This window comes from Lactuca virosa, chromosome 4 (genome assembly GCF_052849685.1).
Source record: "Lactuca virosa cultivar CGN04683 chromosome 4, Lactuca_virosa_CGN04683_v6, whole genome shotgun sequence".
NCBI classification, from domain to species: Eukaryota; Viridiplantae; Streptophyta; class Magnoliopsida; order Asterales; family Asteraceae; genus Lactuca; species Lactuca virosa.
The window spans coordinates 95,485,837-95,505,951 of record NC_136429.1 but is presented as its reverse complement, the minus strand read 5'-3'; the positions used below and the strand labels follow the sequence as shown (position 1 = coordinate 95,505,951).

Sequence of the window (20,115 nt, the reverse complement as noted above, 5' to 3'; positions counted from 1 at the left end):
TAGGCTAAACTGACACGGGTCGTGTTCAGCAGCCAACACGGACCGTGTTGATTTGCACTAAACTGACACGGCCCATGTTCAACATGGTCAACAGCTTCTTCTTAGTCAAACACGCCCCGTGCCCACTTTTCAGTGTAAATCCAACACGACCTGTGTACTCCTCTGACTCCGAATCCAAACTTGATTTTTCCAACTTTTCCGTTCTTCGCCCAATCATCCCGAAATCTTCACCAATGCTTCCCGGCACCTCCCAAAGCGCGTCCCAACCTCCGGTTTACCTGAAAAAGACATGAAAGTGTGCAAATAAGGTTGTTCTAGAGACTAACATGAATATGATGAAATGCAAGAAAAAGGAAGAACAATTATGCTAAATAGATGAATGAAAAGGGACTAAAAGGTGTGCAAAAAGGTGCACAAATTGCACCTAACAGGCCTCTTGCCCGAACCCTATAAACCCTGAGCCTGATCTGACTTTCTCTTCCTCTCCATCTCTAAATCAATCGCTCTCTCTATCTCTCTCTCTGGCTCTCGCAATCATATCGTCCAATGTCCTACAACTGGATCGGCTCAAAAACTGTTGGATGTCACTCCTCAACATCTCATGGTACCTCGCCTTCTTCATTTCCTCATTCGCCACATGTTGTGGAACCAACAAATCCCTTTCCCGGAACATAGCGGTGATCTAGCCACCGTCTCAGTAGTCTGGCGAATGTCCTGGAACTCCCTCGCCAACTGCTGGACCTCAATCACAGGTGCGAACTCGGCCCGAAATCTCATCATAAAATCCTCCCAAGTCGTGGACTCAATCGCCTCACCTCCCAAGGAATGTCCTCCCTTCTCCCACCAGTCTTGGGCTCTGTCTTTCAGAAGACAGGAAGCAAGTCTGACCTTTGCCCCATCGGGAAAAATTCTAGTGTAGAACGCATTAGCAACATCTGCTAACCAACTTCTGTTCGCGATCGGGTCCTTCTTCCCGAAGAACTTTGGGGCCACACATGCCCAGAACTCACAGAAAGTTAAAGTGCGAGCTCCCATCCTCGCTACCATCTCAGAACGGAATGAGCCCAAACGCTCCTCTAAAACCTCCATGATACCCTCCTTGATCGCACCAAAGATCACAGGAGTCTGCTCGAGTATGTTGTGGGTAATATTTGACGAAATGAACTCCCGTATCTGATCATCCAACTGCCCAGCTCCATAACCCGAGCCTGAACCCTCACCGGCACCAGAACCACTACCACGTCTTCCTCGAGTGACCACTATACTGAAAACAGACCATTCAAACCATCATAACACACAAATATATATATATATATATATATATATATATATATATATATATACAATTATATATACACACACACATCGAGGAATCCCATACCCTACAAGCTTTTAGGTATCATCGCAACTTTCCTTGACTCGAGTATGGATCCTATGCTTCCAGTAGTACGGGCCCATACTACCTTCCACATCTATCCGTACTTTCCTCAAGGATCGCTCTGAATCCTTCAAGTCACTCCTTTATCCATACATACAACCCTCAACAAGACAAGTCTCCCTACACTAAATCTCTTCCTAGACTTTCCTAGGGAAATCACCACACCACTTTCTACCATCAGTTGCAGAAGGACCCCCCCCCCCCCTCTAACATCCTCTAACTAACTCACGAATACAATTACATATTACCGACACCAGATAATTTTTTGAATGAAAGATCTTACACTACAACGGTTGGACTCAGACAAGAGCTTCGCAATAGATTTAAAACTAACCTTCTAAAATTATTTAGTTTCAATAATATGTAACATATCATATTCGCTTACTAGTTATATGGGGTTAATAAGAACTCCTAAAAAGTACAAAGCAACCAACATTCGAGCAATGTGTAATCAGAATCAAGCATAGCCTAAACATATCATCCTATCACTAACTGATCAATACTAGCATGTAAGCCTACACGCTCATATAATAGGCATACAAAGGCATCTCTCCTAGCACTCTATCATGCAATCCTGAGCAGATCCTTAGCCCTAATCTAGCATGCAATTCAGATTCACAATTCAAAGCATAACATAACATGTATGGGTATTTTGGGAAAACTTACTTGAGCTCGGTCGATTGCATACACCACACCTCTTTCTTTTATTAGAAAACTCTTTTTATAAAATATTTCCTTTTTGTAAAATTTACCAAACCCTCAGTTTGAGTTCAAACACACCCGACATTATGCCTGAATCCCTCAAACTAAGGCTCTGATACCAACTTGTAATGTCCCAAAAATTAAGACCAAAATTTCTTTTTAATTATAATAAAACCGCCATTCAAAACATGTTCATAAAACCATGATAAAATCAGAGTATGATCAAAACATCCAAATACATCAGAGTCGAATAAAAAGCGGAACGATATGGTGTGTGCGATGCGATCACCCCGAGCTCTTCCCCTTGGATCCGGAAGTACCTGAAATATAAAATAAAAACCGTAAGAACAAAGCTTAGTGAGTTCCCCAAAACACCACATATCATACATATCAAACATATAATGCTCCCCGCCCAGCATCGGGCCCCGCTCGGAATAGATCTGTTAGTAATATGAGATGGGCCCCGCCACATCACATTCATCAGGCCCCGCCTGGCATCGGGCCCCACCTGGTATACATATAAACACATAAACACATGCAAGAATCACAAAGATAAATATAATACAATATACTCATCAGTCCCCGTCTGGAATCGGGCCCCGTTCGGTATACATATTAACACATAACACAAGCAAGAGTCATGCAGACAAATAGCATCCTAATCATAACAAACAATGGGTCGACATTGTTGCCTTCAACATGTTAAGCACAGTGAGGACACTCACCTCAAGCTGCTGAATCTCTAAGATAATACTCAGATTGCTGATCCGGAAAAATCCCTACGCTAACACCATCAAATAAAATCCAATCAATAATTAGGTTACAACCCATAATTGGGATCCTAGTCCGACTGTCCAATACTCAGGGTAAAAAACCATTTTACCCCTTCCTAACTTGGCCCAAAACTGAAGCCCAATCCAATAGCACAAAAAAACCTAATGTGACCCAAAGCTCTAAAAGATTCCCAAAACCCATTATGGGCCCAAACACATGAAGGCCCAAAGCCCAACAACGGCTTAAAGGCAGAAGGGACAATGGCCCTTAAAGACCCAAACTCTCTTTGTCTAAAAATGACCCAAAGTCACAAAAGCCCAATCCAGGCCTGGTACGCTGTGCGTACCAGATGTACGCCCAACGTACCCTTGAGTATGCCCAACGTACGTGCCTATTAAGGACTTTTTCCTTAAGTGCTTAATACTTGCATTCCAACATCCAAATTTTCAGATCCAAGTCTAAACGAACGTCTTAATCCATAAAGTGGTGAGCTTGGAGCCTTTGTGATGAAATGATTAAAATTCTGTAAACCTAGACTTTGAAGAGTCAAAGTGTTGAAAATACTGAAATAGAGTTTAGAATCGTCAAGTGGCAAGTAATGAGGAAAATAAAGAGTTGTGAATCAACCAAGTTAAAGATAAAAACGTTTTTTATATGCTCAAGATTAATGATTCAAATGTGTCTCATATTCATAAAGATTCATTTACAAGTGTTTGAATAGTAAACACACTAAAACACTCAAATGGCTCTCTAAAAACTAGTCTAAATAACAAATGAGCGGAATGAGCATAAATGAACAAGGATTATAAACTTTATAATGGAGCCGAAGGGGCTTATTTATAGGTTTTAGAAAAGCCCATGACATGGCTTGACCAATCAGGTGTTGACATGTCATCATGATTTAGTCATCAGTTGACACATTTGCCCTATTTAACGAAGAATGGATGGAATATTCTAATTCTGGTAGTATTCCGTTAGGGTTCCATCCAATTTTTGAGTCTTCATTTCACTTGAGCCTTCTTGATCAACATTGAATATATGATGAGCATCATGAGAATCATGTTGCTCCATTGTCTTCTAAGATGTTATAAACTTCCAGAAGTGTCATTGATCAAGTTGAGTTGTTTATTGAATGTTGGAATATGTCTTGAACTTGAAGATGTACTAACACGTGTTCATGATGGACCATGGACGAACTGCATGTGCCATTGAGAATTTGGACGTGTCATCATTGTACACGATGTGCCATGTGTAATCTTGTTGATCCGTCAATGTTATCATGATGCTCCATTGACTTGAGATGAGCCATCAATATTCATGTTGAGCCATCAACTTCTTGTTGAGCCATAGAGTTGCAGATGAGCCAACAATGTTTCTGATGAGCCATCAATATTCCAGATGATCCATCAATATCTTGATGCTCCACATATGATCTAGATGTGTCATATGAGATCATGATGGTCCAACTTGCTATCAGCAAGTGATCCATGTAAGTTGCAAGTGCTTCATGTAAACTACAAGTGCTCCATGTTCAACAAGTGCTCCATGTCAATTTCAAGTGCTCCATGTTAACTTCAAGTGCTTGTTGAATCTTCAGGATCTTTTTGACCCGAAACACTCTGCTAATGTTTATTAGAAAATGTAAATCAATACTCAAATTATTTCAAGTCACAATCACATAAAAATATTTCCAACACTTTGCATGGCTCAAAAGGACCCAAACCTCACTTTTAGCATTTCTACTTTCACCATAATGACCTAAACACATGCATGGTTGACCCACAACCATCAAGATGCTAACTTTATGGACTTAGGACCTCAGAAACATCAAGAGAAGCAACTCCTAACTTCTGGAGTGGAAGGAATCCACTAGATCTCATAATATGACCAAAAAGGGACCAAACTTCATAAAGACTAAATCTAATCAAACAAGGAGCAAGTTCCAAGCTTTACACCTCAATGAAGCTGGAAATGATGTGAGAAATCTGGATCTACAAGATCTCCTTTGATCAAGGCTCATTTTTCCAAGTTCTTCTTCTTCTTCAAGTCTTACCAACACACACTAAAACACACACACTATGGGTCAAATCTCTTCAAAAGGGGCTATGGTTTCGAAATGGCACTCTAAAGGCAATGATGGCTGAGAAATGAGAGAATAAGAGGTCATAATGTTGTTTAAATAGGATCCAAGCCCTAAAATTTAGGGTTTGTCCCCTGCAAGCGTACGCCCAATGTACAAGGAGTACGCCCCGTATACAACAAGTTTGCCAGAAATGGCAAAACTACCCCATAGGGACCAAATCTATAAAGTATTAACATACCAAGGGTCAAAAATGAAAATACCTCGGATTGAGTGTTACAATTAAAGAGTACTATGATTTTCCTTTTGGTGAATTTAGCTAAAATCCAACCATTCTCATAGTATCTTTTTACACCACACATTCCTTATGCACGGTTGACTTTTATATCTTATAAAAATCATATCTAATTCATATGGAGTCAGATTTCTATGAAATTTATATTTTTGGGATCGGGACAATGTGTACTTTCTACACACACACACACACACACATATATATATATATATATATATATATATATATATATATATATATATATATATATATATATATGACACACTTATTTTTAAGATTTACAGACGATTCGGCTGATTTTTCCTATTTTTCCTTAATACAAAACTTGTATTATATAGCCCGCAGCTCGCACAATTATAGATCATACTATTCAAGGATTTTAATTTTAATAGTTATTACTTATTATGTGTAGTCTAAATTTGCAGGCATTACAACTTTAGTGACGTGGCTGTGCCACAGTCCATACCATTCCGCGCCACGACTTAAGGTTTTTCCCCAAAACCTTATCCTCAAAACTCATAAGTCTTTAACCAATCAGTCTAAAAAACGGATGTTACAATTTGAGTCATAATCGGATAACAAACAAAAATAATCAAAACTCTAAGTGCTCCTTCCCTTACCTACCTATTGGTTTCGCCGCCTGGTATTTCTCTCATCGACCTCAGGTAAGCACAAAAGAGATACTAGTTAATCTAATTGTTCTTCATGCTTTATGTGGATATCCGTAGAAGTTACTTACTTGTGGTAACTATTCTCCAACATCAAAGGACATCAACTATCGAGTTAGTAATTCTTAAATTCCTCATGGTTGTGGAGTTGAACTATTGTGTTGTGTATAATTTCAAAATAATTTTGAAATCATCAATCCATAATAGTTGTATTAAATTCACTTTTTAGAATAATAAATCACTCAATTAAATTATCTTTTGTTTTCTTGATCATGTTCTAAAAAATAGTCAATTTTGGTTTAATTGGATGTCATTTTTATTTTTTAGTGCGTTGATGTTGAACAAGATTAGTGGACATGTAAACGGTGTTGATGTTATCGTAATATATAACGGTCATTTTGTTAGATGGACAATGAAGTGCTCACATTTGGAGAATGTGTGAATCTAAGTAGCCTAATGTTACACAAGGGAATGGGATTTAAAACATGACAAACGAAAAAGTAACAAAATATAGTATTTTCATAATACACGTGTATATCATTTCCTTACATGAGTATAGTATCAAATTGGATTTATTGCTTACATAACTTTATTACAATTACTCACTAGGTGTATTATCTTAACATATGCTTGGCTTTGTAATCCGGATGACAATAAAGCTAATTAATGGTAGGGGAAATGAAATAAAGGAAGAATTCAAACTTAGTACTTGAGGGGAAATGAAATAAAGGAAGAATTCGAACTTAGTACTTGACTTGCTATTAAACTGTGTTTTGATATTTACAATTATTTCATTGTATATATCTTTTGAAAAAATGATGATATTTATACTTAAATATTATCAAGTTTTAAGGACATTTCCCATAATAACTAAACTTGAATGACTTGTTTTATGGCAATAAAATTTTATAACATGCCATGTAATGGATGTTTTAGGTTGTATTAGAACATATATTTAACTGTATTGGGTACTAGGTGGAATTCTTAGACTCAAACCATTTCGAATTTCGTGATTTATTCCAAATATTGAATTATTCTTAAGAAAATTATATTTAAGGAGTATATGCAGTTTATGAACTGTTGTATTGATTAAACACTCTTATTATCTTGTTTAAATCCATTACTAACTCATGTTGATTATACAAACAGAGGAAATGGTAAACACATACAACAATCAAATACACCGAGATCGGGAATATGCAAGCTGGAGCCCCAATGTTGGAAACAATATGGAAACCAAGGAAAATAAGTGAAATATATACCAAACATACTTACGCGGTTGCAAGATATGATACAAAGGATGTTAGACCAACAAGATGAGAATATGATGCATATGTTTACCTAACAACGTAATGAAAATTATGGGGAACCATAAGGAAGTACATGACCATATATGCAATAGATTATTAAAGGGAGTGATAGGGTGCCTCATCTAAAAATTGTAGCCAAAGATCATTATGAAACTTGTATGCAAGATGAGACATGAAGAAGTAGATGTTTCTTCAGGGTATTTATGGGATGTCAATCCTACTTATGATGCGAGTCTTAAAACAATGGTGACTAATACTTCAATCTTGAAATGAAATTGATTTTCGATGCTTGAAAATCATTGGAAGAATCAAAAAATAGTTTTGCAATCAAACATCTAAGGGTTCGTGCATTGTTAGCAAACTTTTGTGAGGAATCATTTCTCAAAAGGTTGAAGGAAAATTTACGGACGAATGTTGAATTAAGATAACTGTAAAGTGATTCAGTTTTATTGAAAAAGGGAGATATGCTCATAAAGGAATACGTTACAACGTTCTTGGGGTGCATGTACTTTTGTCTACCTTTGAATTTTCAAGTTCTGGTCAAAGTTAATACACCCTTTCATGCAACTATTCAATCGAAAAAAAACGGCTGAAAAGTCAACGGTCAATATAATGAGAAAACTCACCTAAATCGAAGACCCAAGGAAACACAACAATACACTCACTCCCTGCACTAATCTCTCCAGCGAACCGACTAGCACGAAACAAAATTAGAACCTTAATCAATAACCCAATTCCTTCAAGTTTGACAAAAAAGTCAAAATGGTCAAAAAGTCAACGGTCAATAAAAGACAACGATCAACCCTTACCATGACATAGAGGACTCTTGGTTACGTCGTGGGAACATCCGGACAAAACGGCCGCGAGACCCACTTACACCACGACGTGACAGACATACCGTCATGTCATGGAAACTGAATCTAGACAACTTAATGGATTAAGCCCTCAATCCATTAAGCCACACACTCAACTCCTCCAGAAGGCTTCCTTACACCCAAAGAGTCATAAAAATCGTTGATTTATTGTCATGCATGTCCAATGTATGTATTTCCCCAAGCTAATTCATAACAATGGAGGAAATGAGGTCATAAATCTCATGTATGAGCCAAAAATTAACCAAATCTCAGATCTGGAACACTAAACCTCAAAGGGACCTCAAGGATCCATAAAGTTGCCAACTTTATGGAATCCTTCCACTCAAACTTTCTCCAACATGGAGAAAATGCACAAAAAGTTTAGATTTATGAGCATAGAACATAAAGCTTGGAACTTGAACACTCACTATGGTCCAAAATAAGTGCTATAAGATGATGATAAGACTTACAAGTTGAATCTATGCAACAAGGATGCTTCCTTCTCCTTCAAGACACCAAAAACACAACAAAAAGCTCAAGAACTCAACAATGGATGTTAGGGTTTCGTTGAAAGGGTTGGAGGTTGAATAGGATGCCTTAAACCTTGAGTTTAGGGGCTTAAATATGGAGGAAACCCTAAAATACCATGGGCTTGAGCTGCTGCTGCTGTCATGTCGTGACCTTCCTTTCGTCACGTTGTGACAACCATCACAGAAACACGTTCATGAATTTGGCATGCCACGTCGTGGTGCTCCAACCACCACCTCGTGACATAAGGTTTTTCCAAAAAACTTTTCTTTTGATCATTCTAATCCATCCACCGATCTATCCTAGAATATGGGTGTTACATGAGAGAGGCATGAGAAGAAGAACATTTATTTTATGACGTTTCATGTCAACTAAAAGTGCAAAAACAGTTGCTTAGATTTTCTTATGAAGGAGAGCAGAGAGGGGGGAGGGGGGGGGGTTGGGGGTGTAGGGTTGAGGTGAGTAAGAGAAAATGGGTTTGGGAGAGAAAAAAGAGAAAATAAAGGTGTGAGGGAAGGCATAAAAAGAGTGTGAATGAGTCCTACTTTGTTTTTCTTTTTAGTTTTTAATTATAAAATCATTTAAAATAAGAAGGGTAACTTTGTAATTTAATAAACATTTAACTTTTATTTTCTAACAATGTTATTTATAATTATAAGAACCAACAATGGAGTGTTTCAAACTTTCAAGCTCTAGCATATTAAAAATTTATTAAAAAACTTACAATGATATTTATCGACAACCAGAAGGACCATTTATGAAAATTTGTCCACTCAAGTCTCAAATTTTAGAGGTGAAAGGGTAAATACGGCATTCTCAATTTCCATCCTTTATACCACAAACCCTAGCAGATCTGTTGGCAGCCTTACTTTTCTCATAAAACCCTTCTCCCCATCCCCTCTCCTCTGCTTCCTCTGCCTCCAATCTCCACCGCCGTAATCGTTCCCTGCAGCAATGGTACTCTCTTTAACACTAAAATCACACAAAGAACGAATGAGTTTTTATATTAGATATAAACCCTTTGTAATATTGTTTGTTTTGGATTATGATCTTGATGAATGAAATATAATATATTGCAGGCGTCAGAGAGGAAGCTAGCAAATCCAATGAGGGAGATTAAGGTTCAGAAACTCGTCCTCAACATCTCCGTGGGTGAGAGCGGGGATCGTCTCACTCGCGCTGCCAAGGTCGTCTCTCTCTCTCTCTCTCTCTCTCTCTCTATTCACTTCGATGCGAACTCTTCTAATCTTCATTGTTCTGATTAATGGTAATTAGGTTTTGGAGCAACTAAGTGGCCAATCCCCCGTCTTTTCCAAGGGTAAGTTGCATATCACAATCTACCATTACTCGCATTATTCATAACCTCAACTTCAATTAGGTATCCATATATTTTGGTTTTGTTTTTAGACTTGTGTTGTTTAGATGAACTGATTCGTCTTAATGTTTGACAATTCATACTTATAGATTAATCAGTGAATCCTTAAGCTAAAATCTGAACAGTGTTAGTGACCTTTTCACCCCAAATTTATAAATAGACTGATTGTGTACACTACAGCAAGGTACACTGTGAGGTCATTTGGGATTAGGCGTAATGAGAAGATTGCTTGTTATGTGACTGTTAGAGGAGACAAGGCAATGCAGCTTCTTGAGAGTGGATTGAAAGTGAAGGAGTATGAGCTTCTAAGACGCAACTTTAGTGACACTGGTTGCTTTGGATTTGGTATTCAGGAACATATTGATCTTGGAATCAAGTAAGTCATTTTTAATAAAAATACTATGAATACTACTTAATTGTTAAGAAACAATGAACATTATTTATTAGTTTTCACTAATATTATGTAGAAAGTTTTAGATTCATTCTTTCAACTAATTTGATCCCAACGATTATAATTTATAGCAATGAAAAGGTGGTATGAATAAAGTGAAAGTAGGATGCTATAATAAACGTACATTGCTATTTGTGGTTATAAAACATATAAAAGTATATTTATAACCCTAATCTTTTATGTAATTACAGGTATGATCCCTCCACTGGTATTTACGGTATGGACTTCTTTGTGGTTCTAGAGCGCCCGGGTTACCGTGTGGGCCGTAGGCGTAGGTGCAAGGCACGTGTTGGAATCCAGCATAGAGTTACAAAGGATGATGCAATGAAGTGGTTTCAAGTGAAATACGAGGGAGTTATTCTCAACAAATCTCAACAAATTGGGGCATAATTGTCTTTTTATTTACTAGTCTTTTTTGGTTATATTGTATTGTGCCAGAGATTTAATTATTATTGCTTTTGTGTTTTGTACTTGCTGAATCTTAATAGTAGTGAGAATATGAAACCCACCAAGTTTTGGTTTTGATTGGATTTGTTTTGGGATTAGGGTTTTTGGTTATTTTTTTTTTTGAAAAAGACAGGTAAAATTGTTACATAAAGACCCTAAATTTCCTCATTTTTTTGTGTTTAAATCTAAACATCTAATTTCTTTTCAAGAGAACACTAAAAAGTGGGCTTTGGCAAATTTAGTCTGATTTTTAGGTTATAACATCGGGTTTCTCGCTTAGTTAGATTTTATTATTTCACTAAATATGTAAGAATTTTTTTTTCTAAAATCGTAACTATTTGATATAATTTTGTTTAAAACCTAGTTGCTATTCCATGGTAATCGATGGTGATTTTTTTTGGTCTGAACTATTTTAAACACCAACCTAAATTGAATAAGAAAATAAAGAAAAACATGTAAATTAAAAGACACTTTCATGGATTAATAGGTGGGAAATTGACTTTTTCTTTTTCGATATGTCGTTTGGTCCTTCTCACATAACACATCATTAGTATTTAGTAACTTGATTATCTGTTTTCTTTGTAGAAAATCGAAGACCATATATATAGTTTATATATACTTGTAAAATTTTATCAACTATAGTATTTAGTAACTTGATTATCTGTTTTCTTTGTAGAAAATCGAAGACCATATATATAGTTTATATATACTTGTAAAATTTTATCAACTATCTTAAAACAATTTTAGAATTAAAGTTCGAATCTTATAAACATAACAAAAACAGAACCGTTTTACACATTTTTTAATCCACCCAGGCCCCGTCCAGACGGTGGGCAACCCGGGCGGTCGCCCATGACCCATGTCTTAAGGGGCCAAAAATTCATAAAATCTTTCTTCCTATTCTAATAAAAGAATAATTTTAATATCCTTTTGACATGTGTCATCCTATTAGGCTTCCTAATTAATACATATTTCATTCTTCTTTTGTCATGTGTCACCCTATTATGACTTCTAATTAATTCATGCCACTTGTCAAACTATTAATTCTCCATTTCAAATTTCAAATTTTAAAATTTTCACTCTAATTACATTAAATTAATAACATTAGAATAAAATTAAAATAAAATTAATACAAATTATACGTGATATTATTTCACATATTTATTTAAATTAACGATTATAATTTTATATAACTAAAAAATATCTTTTAGTTAATAATTTATTTAAAATAATTGATTAATAATTTTGAGCTGTCACTATGAAAGTTTAATTAGTTTTGTAACCGTGGTTCACACGGGTTATAAACTAGTATATGGTATATATAGAGAAAAAATTAACTTATCTAGAAATGCTATTAGTTGTTTTTATAATGTTTGTAATCATATTTGTGTTTTTTAATATTAAATAGTGTATTTTATAACGGTGTGTCTGCTTTCGATTTAATTTTTATTATATTTATGACTTTAGAGACCTATTTTTTCTTTCACCGTGGGCCCACTATATCTGTGGATCGACTCTCGATCCACCATTGATGCTTTAGCCTAAATAATGGTATGGTGATTAATGAGTACCTAACTCGACAACATGACCATTGTTAAATTAATATTGCCAATAGAGGCGACTGATGTGAAACGCCCTTCTCTTATCCATTGTTTAAAAGAAGGTGGCATGCATGTGGATATGGGGCAGCAATTTAAAAAAAAAAAGATTTTTGGAATCGGTTTTATCGTTTCCAAACAAACAATAGGAACCTGAAGTGGTCTTAGATAAACAATTATACTTGTAATTTTCTGATTACATAATTGGTCTATAAAATTATCTATTACATATTTGTATCTTCATAACATACTAATTATATCGTTTTTCTTTAGTTCAACTCAATTTAAACCACATAAACTATTCACCTCAAAACATTTGACAAAATAACTATTTGATGAGGAAACGTTAACTATTCAGATTTCACAAGGACGAATACACATTTTTATTGAAACTATAGGGGGAAAAACTGAAGAAGTAAACTTGCAGCTTATTTAGATATCAGAGCTATAGAATCTCAAACTTCTTCCTGAATTGGGCGTACAAGAGTAGCGATGCTGTTAATGACCAAAGCCACAACGTTCTCATCATGGGTCTCTCCAGATCTCCATATACGAAATCAAAAACATCTTCTTCACCATAAAAATGTCAAACCAACTTTAAGATCTTTACAATTTCTATCTCAAAGCTTCAACACTTTATACTGTACACGAATTCCCGCTACTTTAACACTGACTACAACCTCTAATCATCAAGTTACAGATTACAATGTTGAAATTTTCAGATTCTGTGAAATGGGTAATCTTCAGAAGGCGATGGATTTGGTTTGTAAGTCTGAAGAAGTTGATTCCAAGACGTACTGTCACATCCTACAGCTTTGCGCGGAGTCAAAGGCTCTGCACCATGGCAAGACAGTTCATAATTTGATATGTTTGAGGGGAATTGAACTTGATTCCGTTCTGGGTTCTAAGCTCGTGTTTATGTATGTGAGCTGTGGGGATGTGAGAGAAGGGAGGCGGATTTTCGATAAAATTGAGAAACATCACGTTTTTCTTTGGAACTTTATGATGAACGCGTATGCAAAGATGGGTGATTATGAGGAGACTGTATCTTTGTTCAGAGTAATGCAGGAAGTGGGTGTCGAACCTGATTCTTACACATTTTCTTGTTTATTTAAATGCTTCGCAGCTCTTGGGAATGAAAATTTCGGGGAAAGTATCCATGGTTATGTTCTAAAGCTGGGGTTTGGACTTGATTGTACTGTCGTGAACTCCATGATTGCTCTTTACTTCAAGCGTGGAAACATTGATAATGCACGGAAGCTGTTCGATCATTTGCCTGAACGAGATGTGATTACTTGGAATACAATGATAAATGGATATGTAGCCAACAGTCTTCCAGAAACAGCCTTTGAGGTCTTCAAGAACATGCTTAATTCTAGGGTTAGCATGGATTTGGCTACAATGGTTAGTGTTGTTGCAGCATGTGCAAGCATGGGTGTCCTTACTTTAGGCCAAACAATTCATGCTTTTACAGTGAAAAGTGAATTCAACAAGGAAACAAAATTTAACAACACCTTACTTGATATGTATTCAAAATGTGGTGACATGGATGCTGCACTTCAAGTATTCAAAAACATGGATGAAAGAAGTAGTGTTGTTTCATGGACTTCATTAATTGCAGGATATACAAGAAAAGGTGAATCCCATAAAGCAATAGAGTTATTCCTCAACATGAAAAAGAAAGGTGTGAAACCCGATACTTTCACAGTCACAAGCATCCTTCATGCTTGTGCTTCAAATGGTTCACTAGAAAAAGGCAAAGAAGTTCACAATTACATCAAAGAAAACAAAATCCAATCTTTAGCAGTTTCTAATGCTCTTATGGACATGTATGCTAAATGTGGTAGCATGGATGATTCATATCATGTTTTCTCTGAAACCCCTTTTAAAGATATTGTCTCATGGAACACAATGATTGGAGGCTACTCAAAAAACTGTCTTCCAAGTGAAGCACTTACTTTATTTACCAAAATGCAAAGTGAAATCAAACCTGATAACATAACAATGACATGCATCCTTCCCGCATGTGCCAGCCTGGCATCTTTAAACAAAGGCCGAGAAATCCACACACATGTTTTAAAAAAAGGGTTTTCTTCAGATCAATTTGTCATCAATGCACTTATTGACATGTACATGAAATGTGGAGCTTTACTTTTAGCAAAATCAATCTTTGAATTGACCAAAATCAAGAATCTTGTCACATGGACAATCATGATCTCAGGGTATGCCATGCATGGATTTGGACATGAAGCTTTATCAACCTTCAAAAAGATGTGTGAAAATAATGAAAAGGGTAAAAAAGGAATTGAACATAATGAAGCTTCGTTTACTTCTATACTATACGCGTGTAGCCATTCAGGGTTGCTCAATGAAGGTCAAGAATTTTACAAAATCATGGTGAATGAGTTCAAGATTGAACCCAAGTTAGAGCATTACGCATGTATGGTGGATCTTCTTTCTAAAACAGGAAAGTTATCAGAAGCGTATAAGTTTATCAAAAAGATGCCTGTTAAACCTAACTCCACAATATGGGGAGCATTACTTTCTGGTTGTAGGTTTCACCATGATGTGAAACTAGCCGAAAAAGTTGCAGAAGAAATTTTCGAATTAGAACCAGAAAACACAGGAAACTATCTACTTTTGGCTAATATATACTCAGAGGCTGAGAAATGGAAGGAAGTGAAGGTGTTAAGAGATAGAATTGTTACAAGGGGTGTAAAAAAGAATGTAGGGTGTAGTTGGATAGAGATTAAGGGTCAAGTTTATATATTTGTTGGAGGAGATAAAGAGAATCCAGAGGCTAAAAAGATTGAATCTTTATTGGATAAGTTGAAAATGGAGATGAAGAAAGATGGATGCTTAGATAGAGTAAAATACGGATTGGTTGATGAAGATATGGAGAAAGAAGTTAAGGTTTGTGGGCATAGTGAGAAGCTTGCAATGGGTTTTGGGATACTGAAGTTGGCTCATGGTAGGACAATACGGGTGACTAAGAATATGAGAGTATGTTGGGAGTGTCATGAAATGGCGAAATTTGTTTCCAAGAATGTTGGGAGGCAGATTGTGTTGAGAGATTCGAATAGGTTTCATCATTTTAAGGATGGGTTTTGTTCTTGTAGAGGTTATTGGTGATTTGATAAAAAGATGTTTAACTACCATTTGTGTATTTAGATGGAATTATTGGTATAAATAGTGATTTGAATCACTCGATTTCAATCTTTTAATCACATAGGAACTAAATTGTTGACCATAAGCTCCTTGTTCGATCCTTACCCTGTGCTAAAATAGTTGATTTAAGGTTATTTTTGTTCACTCCATGAATGCGATCAAAATTTAGAGCCGTTACATTGGAGCTATTACGCTCAACACAATTCTTTGTTTGATTCGTAAACTGTTTTTGATGTAATTTTTTTTTTCATTTAGTTTATCATTAAGTTCTTTTTTTTACAAATTCTTTCGTGTTTTCTTTGTAGTCTCATAGTCTTTTCATGTATACCCATAAACGTTCTAAATTTCAACCTAAAATTTTCATTTAAAATTTAAAGGAAAACTTAAATAATTTCATTCTCAAGAGAGTAATTAACAATTTGTTTCAAACATCATCAAATCAAAGTTAAAAGAGCGCGGAAAATCTATAAAACATAAACACAGATGCGGTGCAATCATGCCGCGCCTTTCCCTTTGCTACCAGAAACAGCAACGCCTGAAACAATTTAAATTTAAAAGTGTAAGCACAAAACTTAGTGAGTTCTCCAAGATACCACATACAACATACATATAATGGGCCTCACCTAAAATATATGTTTCCAACATGCATGCCTCGTCCAACGACTATATAAGTACGCCTCACCCAATAAACATATAACATTCATGCAAGTTTCACAAAGACAACAAACATTTCAATGACTCCTAGTATCCTATAGTAGAGTGAGAAGACTCACATGAATCTCACGGCCAAATCCGACTAATCAAAGTCTTAACAAATCGACTACATGCACTGGTTAAACAAAACACAACCTAAACCCCAGTCAGCTAACCTCCAAGTTTGACCCAAAAGTCAAACAAGTCAAAAAGGCAAAAAGTAAACGGTCAACGACATGCGTGCTGTGAACGTTGACCGGTCGCGTCACGAAACACAAAAGTCAAACATAGACAACAATCATATAACATTCAAGTTTAACCGCTTAGAACCTCCAAGTTTGACCCAAAAGTCAAACATATAACATTCATGGAAGATTCACAAAGACAACAAACATTTCAATGACTCCTAGTATCCTTCAGCAGGTCACACCGTGATTTTCTTCTAGACAACTTAACTCATTAAGCTCTCAATCCTATACTTCAGCAGTTCCAATTCTCAGATTTGATACTCCACAACGACTTAATGGATAAAGTTTCCAACTTTATCCATCCCAAGGGATTGATAACTATAAATCTTAATCCCTAAGTCAAGAGTCCACTTATAAGGCCAAAACTCAATGCATGGTCTAAGGACAAGCATGCATAAACATTTTTCCGACACTAAGTAAGTCCAGAAGTTGATTAATTCGCTCAAATGGTTCTGGAGTTCTCCAAGATCAAATAACACCATTAAAGGGACCAAAATGACACCATAAAATAATCCAAAACCTAGATCTAGCATCAAATAAATATAAAGGTGGAAGCTTTGCATCATACCAAGGTCCAGAAGTTGATTGGGCGAAGATGAACTCCTGGGAAAACAACTTACAAACACGAAATGACCTTTCTTCTCTATAATATTCCAAATAAAGCTTCCAAGATCATCAAAACTTGCAACGAAAGAAGAAAGGACAATATGGAGGCTTGGGTTTACTCCAAGGAGGCTCTTTGAGGTGATGGGGGCAAAAAATAAAGCTTGGGTTGCACCAGCATTCGTGCCATGACGCCCTATGTGTCGTGCCGTGATTGGCTTGATCCAATAAGGCCCAAACATCATAAGCCCAAATCGATACCAACCCAAAACTAACCCTTTAAATCAAAAGCCTTATACTTTTAGCCCAAAATCTCATTCTTTTAAGGCCCAAACCTTATTAAAGCCCGAGAGCTTCTCATAACTAAATTAAAGTCCGCCATTACGAAATAAGAAGCGTCCCGAAACCGGATGTTACACATGACGATCTTCCATTACCATTTGACATGGAAATTGAGAGATCTACACTTGAAAAACCACTATTTGTCACCATTCTACTCAAATCCAATTTTGAGGACCTTGGGAAAGTAATTATTAACAACAAATCAACAAGATAAAAAGTTAATCCGATTTTGAGGACTGTGAGAAAGTAATTATTAACAACAAATCAACAAAAGAAGAGGTTTTTTTAAAGGATCCATCGATACGATGGCGGGATGAAGGACCATGGACTATTATGTACGACATGAACTATTATGGACAGTTGTGCATTCTATTAATGATAGTTAATCATGCATCTTACATCCAACAACTAAAGCATCCAATTTAAAAATCACTTATGCATATTATTCAAATGGTGTTTCTTCAATCATGCATCTTACATCCAACATTTGAAGCTTCCGATTTCGAAATCAAGACATATATTATTCAAATGGTGAGAAACAACACATAATTTGTTAGGTTACACGATACAGACCCAACACGCATGTCACAATTTTTTTGGAATTATGCTACATGTTCAAAGTTCATACGGTATCGGAAGATGCCATTCATCACCGACTATTCATGTTCTCTTTTCTTTGAAACACCATTTTATCCTTGCCCACCGACTCCATCACCATGTGGACGATGCTAGCCGAAAAGTTCTTAAAGAAACATTTTCAACCGCAATGGCCACCATGTTAATTAATGACATTACCTCATGTAAAATGGAGGAGGAAGAATCACGTTATGAGGCATGGGAGAGATATCAAGAACTAATCCAATGATGCTCTCATCATGATCTCTCACTATGAAGATAAGCTCAAATCCTTTACAATGGTTTGGATATGTAAAATCAACAAGCCATTTATGTGGCAGCCACATGTTCCCCGATGAATAAAACATCCAAAGAGGAACATGAACTCATTGAAGAAATGGCCACGAACAAAAATCCTATTCCTACTATCATATTAAAAACAAGAGCAAGCATGTCCAATTCTAGAGTGAATAAAAAATGATATTGTGATTGAGGTACTTTTGCAAATGAGAAAATTGACAACCGATGTTAAGAATCTAAAACAAAAGCCTCCCATACGAGCACAATTTGATCATTATGTGATGAGTGATGACTAATACAAGAGTGTGGACTGTAAGAAGCACAACATGTTTTCACATGATGATGATAACATCAGGGAGTAAGAGGTATACTATTCTTCCCACGATCATGCCTATATAAAATAAGAAACTCAATTTTTTTTATATATCGTCATCACAACACAATCAATACAACAACCAACACAATAATGAGTGGTGAAGGAATAACAATTCAGGCTCAAACTGGAGAAGCAAAAACAATTTGGGTTCAAACTATACAAAACCTTAGATAAATTCATAATATACAAAACCGTGGTGGAATTGTAATTGGGCATTCCAGTTAAATATCTTAGGACTGATAAGGGAGGTGAATATATGGATCCCATATACTTCCAATCAGTGGGTATCATTCATGAGACCACGACACCTTACACACCCCAACATAATGGTATTGTTGAACGCAAAAATCAAGTTTTAAAGGAAATGGTAAACTCGATGTTGCCATACTCGGGATTGAGTGAAGGATTCTGGGGAGAGGCCATGTTAACGGCCTGCTATTTATTAAATAGGATTCCAAATAAAAGGAACAAAACAGTCCCATATGAACTTTTGTTCAAGAAAAAGCCGAATCTGAGTTATTTTCGGGTTTGGGGATGTCGGGCAGTTGTAAAACTCACCGAGCCCAAAAAGAAAAATTTGGGAGAACATGAAATTAATTGTATATTCATTGGATATGCTGAACATTCCAAGGCATATAGGTTTTATGTAATAGAACCTAATGATTCGGTTTCGATCAACACTGTTATCGAATCACGGGATGCAATTTTTGATGAGATGCGGTTTTCATCGATTCTGTAACACCCGATTCCTGGTATGTATTAAATTCAAGAAATGTTGAAATTTACTCTGGGACTCGGCGAGTTGGAGGCCCAACTCGTCGAGTAGACTCGACTGTTGATCGGGGGTTTAAGTGACCTACTCGACGAGTGGGAAGACCGACTCGACGAGTAGGAGCTGTCTGGACAAAACCCTAATGTTTAGGGTTTGCACCCTATTTAAACAACTTATCTCCTCCCATATCAGCCTCCATCGTCCCTCACACTTCCAGAAGACCTTAAACTGAAACCCTAGCCTTGTTTGAGTGCTCTTAAGCCATTTTTGTGCATTTTTGGTGGTTGTGAAGCTTGAGCAGAAGGAAGGAGCTTGGGAGTTCAAGTTGAAGCTAGAAGATCCAAAGATTGTGTTCCATTTCCAGCTCATTTAAGTTAAAAAGCTTCAATCTTGACTTTCCATGTGTTTAATCAACTTAGGGCTTGGATTTTTGGTATCTTTAGGGTATTTCTAAGCCATTTTCGGGTTGTGGGGTGTA

The 20,115-nt window shown here is 36.3% G+C and overlaps 2 protein-coding genes across 2 annotated transcripts; both read left to right on the top strand.

Moving 5' to 3' along the window:
- The first annotated feature begins 9,476 nt into the window (after positions 1–9,476).
- Positions 9,477–11,000, top strand: LOC145106508 (large ribosomal subunit protein uL5). The gene is made up of 5 exons (XM_079043469.1): positions 9,477–9,606; positions 9,729–9,836; positions 9,925–9,967; positions 10,205–10,400; positions 10,667–11,000. Exons 1-5 carry the CDS (start codon positions 9,604–9,606, stop codon positions 10,863–10,865), a joined length of 549 nt encoding a protein of 182 aa, XP_078899595.1. The 5' UTR covers positions 9,477–9,603; the 3' UTR covers positions 10,866–11,000.
- Positions 11,001–12,989: 1,989 nt separating this feature from the next.
- DOT4 (Pentatricopeptide repeat (PPR) superfamily protein) lies at positions 12,990–15,785 on the top strand. Its single transcript, XM_079043468.1, has one exon. The coding sequence runs from the start codon at positions 13,013–13,015 to the stop codon at positions 15,650–15,652; it is 2,640 nt and encodes an 879-aa protein (XP_078899594.1). The 5' UTR covers positions 12,990–13,012; the 3' UTR covers positions 15,653–15,785.
- The last annotated feature ends 4,330 nt before the right edge of the window (positions 15,786–20,115 follow it).

Coding starts and splice junctions, on each gene's coding strand:
- LOC145106508 (XM_079043469.1), top strand. Junction 9,837..9,924: donor GTCTCACTCGCGCTGCCAAG/GTCGTCTCTCTC, acceptor AATGGTAATTAG/GTTTTGGAGCAACTAAGTGG. Junction 9,968..10,204: donor ATCCCCCGTCTTTTCCAAGG/GTAAGTTGCATA, acceptor TGTACACTACAG/CAAGGTACACTGTGAGGTCA.
- DOT4 (XM_079043468.1), top strand. CDS start 13,013: ATGCTGTTAATGACCAAAGCCACAACGTTCTCATCATGGGTCTCTCCA.